At 40.3% G+C, this 6992-nt stretch overlaps 1 protein-coding gene across 1 annotated transcript; it reads left to right on the forward strand.

Annotated features, from left to right (window-relative positions):
- On the forward strand, nucleotides 3545–5359 carry LOC107611900. Its single transcript, XM_016313772.1, has 2 exons — nucleotides 3545–4576; nucleotides 4634–5359. The coding sequence occupies exons 1-2, from the start codon at nucleotides 3545–3547 to the stop codon at nucleotides 5357–5359; spliced, it is 1758 nt and encodes a 585-aa protein (XP_016169258.1).

Genomic DNA, 6992 nt, shown 5'->3' on the forward strand with positions numbered 1-6992 from the left:
GGTAAGGTGAGAATCCTAGAACTCTATTTAATTCTTTAATTTTATGTGTTGGGTATATTAGGTATTGAATTTGGGTGTGATATATGTAAATTAGGCTTGTATATGTGTATATTGAAGTTGATTGAGTACATTGGAGGCTTAGGAGGTTTTGCCTTGGAGATTTTGAACCTTAAGGGTTGCTTTTTGGTGGCTTGGTGGTGTTTCAGGATATACGTGGAAACCGTCCAAGGTATGGTTTAGGTTTCACGTATGTAATATATAACGTTCTGTGAAGACTTAGGCTAAATGACCATAGGATAGGATTTGAATGCATGTATGTCAAATTGTTTAGTGCCTTGAGAATAATGGTGAATTAAGCTAATAGTTGATTGTTGTGTAATGATGGATATAGAGAAAAAAATATTGAATGATGTGTTGATGAGGAATAGCAAGTTGATGGTAATGGTCTTGTATGGACAATGGATTGTAGATGATTATGTTGTTGTAGGTATGATGTTGATATGCTAGAATTATTAAAAGAAAATAGGGTTGATGTATGGTGATTGAATGTGGAATGATGTTGTTATGATATTGTTGAGTTGGAGCCGAATGTGTATGTTATAGGTTGATTTTGAAAGGTCATTTGATGGAAATTTGAGGTTTTGAAGTTTTGTAAAAAAATTGGTTTTTGGCCAAACTTTGATAAGGCATAACTCGGCTTCCAGACCCCCAAATCATTTTAAACGTATTTTACATGAAAATTGGGTCCGTGAAGTTTACGCCGTTTGAAGAACGGAGGAAAAATGGTTTAAAACGAAAAAGTTATGCGCGTCGGAAGTTTGGGGTTAAAAAGTTAGAATTCTGCAGCTTTTCAAAATGATGCAAATTTTTCGAAAAACGTACGCTCACGCGTATGCCTGGTCTACACGTACGCGTTCATCTGCTCGCGACGTGACCACTCCTTTCAGGTTGGGGTTCTCGCGTACACGAGCAGGGAGCTTGCGTACGCAAGTAATAACTTTTTCATGCCTACGCGTACGCATGACCTGGGATTTGCGTACACGACCAGTCACTCGCGACGCGACCAACCCTCTTGCGTACGCGAGCAAGGGGCTTGTGCACGCGAGCAAGGATTTCCGCACGCCCACGCGTACGCGTAGCTCCTGTTTCAACAAAAATGGATTTTTGTGTTTTTAAGTCAAATTTCAAGCTTCTAAACCTCTATTTTCACTCTTTTAGCCCCAGATCATAGTAGTTACTCTAGCAGTAAGTTGAAGTTAGGAAATAGAGATAATTTGGGGATGAAGTAAATGTTAAAAGTGATGAGTTATATGAGGAGAATGTGTATGTATGACGGCTATATGATGCCATGGCTATGATGAATGATTATGTAATGAATATGAATGGTTATGAATATTGTGCGGGAGACGAGTTTTCTGGGTACAGAACCATGGCTTGCCACCACGTGTTCTAGGTTGAGACTCGATACTCTGTTGACCCTACGTCGTATAGGTGACCGGGTACGTATAAATTCCCGGGAATGGATATCCCCTATTGAGTAAATTATATATGAATGTATAAATGTATGAATGATATAAGAAAAATCTATGCATAGACTCATGGGATGCGCAACGAGGGACAGTTCAAGGGTTTCGGATTTGTCGGGTTGGCTTGATAAACGACAGATGAACCTCATCACCCATAGGACATGCATACATCATGTGCATTTTGTTTGTTTTCTTACTAAGCATACTTGGGAGTACCTAAATGAATATATATTATGCTAATTGTTATATTTGCTACTTGCACTATCGGCCTTCTACTTGTGCTTGAAATTGCTTGTTTGTCTGTCTTTGCTAAATCATTGGTGATGGAGGAGCGGAGGAAAGGTGGACAGGTTTGGTGTTAAAGTTAAGTTTAAGCTGAGTTTAGAATTCCCTAGACACTACCCCTTTTTTATGGTTTCTGTTTAATAACTTAAGCTTTATAATCTAAGTGTCGGCGTTCTAGGATTGCCTCTGGCATTCCTAGGACCTTATACCTTATATGCGTGGCACCTTTACCATGCTGAGAACCTCCGGTTCTCACCTCATACCGTGTTGTTATTTTCAGATACAGGTCGAGAGACACCTCGCTAGGCGTCTGGACTTCTGAAGCGGAGTGGTTCCTGGGTTCTTTTGTTGTTTGTTTATGTATATATGTACTTAGCTTTCTCTCCGAATAACTTGTTTATTTTTTTCCTCTTAGAGGTTTAAGGAGAGTTAAGGTTTTACCCCTGTATTTTGGGTTGATGGGAGATGTATATATGTATATAAATATTCTCCGGCCAACCTTGGCTTCGCAGGCTGAGTTAGGAGCTAGTTATTCTGTATCATTGACTCTCTATTCTCTCTTTTTATTTGCTTATACCTGTGATCTTTAGGTTTCTTAGCACGCAAGTAATCTCATTTCCTGAGCGTTGCGCTTTTTATTTTACGATTTTGTTTTACCTGTTTTCCAAGACTCCTCGTATATTACTCTCTTTCAGACACTATTATGTATACATTTTGTTTTACAGGTCGTAATACCACACCACCTTTGTTTTACGGCTTAAGCGTAAAGTTTTCTGTGGTAGGGTGTTACAAAACGAGTATTAATTATTGAGAAGGTAACGAGTTTATCTTACGTATTAATTAATTGATACTTAAATAAATTATTTAAACTGGTCAAATATATTTTTTAATTGCTCTCTTATTAGTACGGTCCAGTAAATAAAACGGGTACTAATCATTGTAGTGAATGAATATTTATTATTTTTAAATGAATTCATTTAAAAATATTGAAGGATTCCAATTCTATACACTATGATTTCTTGAATTTAATAACTCAACATATTTTAATTATATATAATTAGAATGTGCTTTCTATCCTTTTTTCCTCTCTATTTTGTGCTTCGGGTGTAATGTTTGTAATTTCTTTATTTTTGTTTTTTCTATTTTAATTTTGCTAAATATTTTTTATAATTTTGTTTTATATTAATTATTTTTTTATGTATTTTGATTAATAGAATTATTTTATTTAAAGACATTTTAAATTTTTTATAATATTTTTATAAAAGTTGATTAATAGGTTCTTCAAAATTTTTTTCTTAAAACTTGTTTAATGAGATCGTATTTTAATTTTTCTCTTTTATCTTTTATATTCATTGATTATATTAATCTTCTATTACAATACATTTTTTATTGGGCAATTTACACATATAAAATGATTGAAGAAAACCTTTACGCAAATACAACATTGGCAATTTCCAGACGCAAATGCAATAAACGCAACTGTATATAATCCGCTACACCCTGTAGTGGAACTCAATTGCACGTAATCCGCTACAGGGTACCGCGGATTACGTTGAGGGCTCCATTACTCATAAACCGCTACACCCTGTAGCGGTTTATGCTCATATGGTGCTACACTCATAATCCGCTACACCCTCTAGCGGATTATGAACAATGTGGAAGCTTGGAAAGATGCCTATATATACCCAACAAGTTATGTAGAGTGTCATTCTCATTCATTCATAACTTGAGGAATGGAGAGTGAAGAGAGCTTTTTGGTGTTAGTGCATCATTCTGGAAAAATAAAAAAGAGTAAGAGGCACGGTGTGAAGTTTACAGACAGAGAACCGCTGAGTGTTTTTGTCAGGTCGTCTGATACACAGTTGGATCTGAAGAGCAGTATACTGCAGAAGTTGGCCGCGGGTGGCACAAAATGGGTGAAGAAGCTGTTCTACAAGATCTCTATTGCGGTTGTGTCAACCGGCATGCAATATGAAACGTTCGTGTTACAAACAGATGAAGATATGCAAGTGTTATTTCATTGTCGTCGGAGTTTTCCGGAAGTGAGGATACATGAGTTGTTTGCGAAGCTGGAACATGGGATCGATAGTTCTGGTGCATCCGCTCCAAACCCCCAGTCCACCACGATGGAGGGTGCCTCCACCTCGATGCCCGTCGTTGCACCTGAGTGTTTGTTGGAGTATCGGCCAGCCGGTCCAGTTGGAGCATTCACCTCAACTCATCCATCTTCAGATGTAGGACATGAGGGGGAACCGGATCGGGTGGAAAATGCTATGCTAGAGGATGATTCCGATGAAGAGCCTGCTGACATTGGAGGGGACAGCGATAATGAAATTCTGACAAACCCAGTAACATGTCAACCACCGTCAAGTGCCGGCACACATGAGCAACCTGTACATTATTCTACCCTGGACTTGGGAGCCATCAGCCAACCGACGGTATCAGCACTAACCTTTGGGGGTCGAGGCTTGCACAAGGAAAATTCTATAGCTGAATTTCAAGTTGGCCAATCTTTCCATAGTAAGAAGGAAGCTGTGCTTACTGTAAAAGATTACAGCATTCGATGCGGTGTTGAGTATAGAGTGATGGAGTCAGATCATCTTAAGTACCATCGGAGATGCAAGAAGTTTGGAAAGGGTTGCACATGGATGATTCGCATCAGCCTTCGAGCACGGAAGGAAACCTGGGAGGTTCTGCGGTACAACGGACCACACATATGCTTGGCTACATCGATATCCAGCGACCACCGACAACTAGATTATCAGGTGATCTCTGCGAAGATCTTTCCTCTGGTTTGAGCCAATGCGGCGGTATCGATAAAGGTGTTGCAAGAAGCTACCGAAGGAACGTACGGGTTCAAGCCAACTTACAGGAAGACGTGGTTGGCAAAACAGAAGGCGGTAGCACAGATATACGGGGACTGGGAAGAGTCCTACGCCGAGCTACCTTGTTGGATCCTTGGTGTGCAGTCCACCATGGAGGGGACGGTTACGTTGTTGAAGACATCTCCGGTTCGCGTCGGTGATGACGTGGATGACTCAACCGTGTACTTTCATCGTCTTTTCTGGACATTTTCTCCTTGTGTTGAAGCTTCCCGACATTGCAAGCCATTGGTAAGCATAGACGGTACTCATCTGTATGGCAAGTATGGAGGGACTTTGCTCCTGGCCATCGCTCAAGATGGGAACTCCAACATCTTGCTTATTGCTTTCAGTCTCGTAGAGGGGAAAAATGCCGAGTCTTGGTCTTTCTTCCTGACTAACCTGCGGCAACATGTGACTCTGCAACAGGGGATACTGGTCATCTCAGATAGGCACAATGGCATCAAGGCTGCACTAGAGAACCCGAACAGTGGGTGGTTACCCCCGCATGCGTACCGAGCATTTTGTATTTGGCATGTTGCAGCTAACTTCGCACTCAGTTTCAAGGGCACGAATGCAAAGCGTTTGCTTGTGAACGCTGCTTATGCGAAGACTGAGGCAGAGTTTTACTATTGGTTTGATATAATGCGAACTGAGAATCCGGCAATGTGTGATTGGGCGAACTGAATAGAATACGATAAGTGGACTCAGCACCAGGATGGTGGCAAACAGTTCGGTCACATGACGACCAATATATCTGAGTGTGTTAATTCTGTTCTGAAGGGTACACGGAATCTTCCGGTTACCACCCTAGTAAAGTCCACATATGGTCGGCTAGCGGAGTTGTTCGTGATTCGTGGTCAGACGACAGAGGCTCAATTGGCCAGCGGTGCCAAGTTCTGCCAGTCTTTTATGAAGGCAATAGAGCGCAACTTGAAAGACTCCAAATGTTTCACTGTCATCCTATTCGATAGACACCAGTCTGAGTACACCGTTGCCGAGACGACGCCCACCGGGAGCTTTTCACTTGGGACGTACCGAGTTTCCTTCCAGCATCGTACATGCGACTGTGGATACTTTCAAGCTCTCCATTACCCATGTTTCCATGCGATTGCATGTTGTGCCCAGTCACGGCTTGACTGGTCTATCTATGTCGACGAGGTCTACACCATGCAGAAGGTGTTCAGGGTGTACCAGATGGGTTTCGTGCCGCCAATACCGGAGGGACTTTGGCCACCTTATGACAGTCCGACCGTTATTCCGGACCCCAGCTTGAGGCGTTGTCGTGATGGGCGACCGAGGTCTACCAGAATCCAGAACAACATGGATGAGGCCGACCCTAACCGACCGAAGCGATGCGGGCTCTGCAGGCAGCCTGGACACACGCATAGGTCTTGCCCCCAGAGAGGCTCCACCGTTGCCGGTAGTTCGTAGGACTTCTAGTCTGTGTGCTTCTAGTTTTTTGAATTTTATATTCTCCTGTAGCAATTTACGCTTTCGGGTGTTAGTGTTAGTTCCTTTGGTGTGTTTGTGTTAGTCTTGGTTCCGACCTATTTGTATGACTTATGACTTATGCCTAATGTAGAAATTTAATCCGTGTTACTGTTAATGCCTCGTGCCTATTATATTTCTATGGCTTATTATTTATGGAGACTGTATTTGTATAACTTCGTACATTTTGCATCACGAGTTGTTACTGTAAGACTAGTATATATAGGCATCTTCTCAAGCTTCCACATTGTTCATAATCCGCTAGAGGGTGTAGCGGATTATGAGTGTAGTACCATATGAGCATAAACTACTACAGGGTGTAGCGGTTTATGAGTAATGCAGCCCTCAATGTAATCCGCGGTACCCTGTAGCGGATTATGTGCAATTGAGTTCCGCTACAGGGTATAGCGGATTATATACAGTTGCGTTTATTGCATTTGCGTCTGGAAATTGCCAATGTTGTATTTGCGTAAAGGTTTTGCTCATTCATTTTATTTGCGTAAATTGTCCTTTTTTATTTATTCCACATATTATTTGTTTTACCTTCTTTTACTTCTTTTAATTGTTCTCTTTTATTTTATTTTTAATTTTTTATTTTATTTTTACTCCTCATATATAAATTTATTATAATTCATCACATGCATGTTCTTTTTGAATTTAAGTAATTTTTTTAGGTTATATTTTACCATTGATGTTCTATGTTGTTTAGTGTGTTTGTTTTTAATTTTTTAGTTATCTGTAAATATATTTATAAAAATATGATTTCATTTTGTCCAGTATTTACTACTACGTTTAGTAGATAAATAACAGATTTTATTTCTACTTTTAT

Source organism: Arachis ipaensis, chromosome B01 (assembly GCF_000816755.2).
Source record: "Arachis ipaensis cultivar K30076 chromosome B01, Araip1.1, whole genome shotgun sequence".
Lineage (NCBI taxonomy): Eukaryota > Viridiplantae > Streptophyta > Magnoliopsida > Fabales > Fabaceae > Arachis > Arachis ipaensis.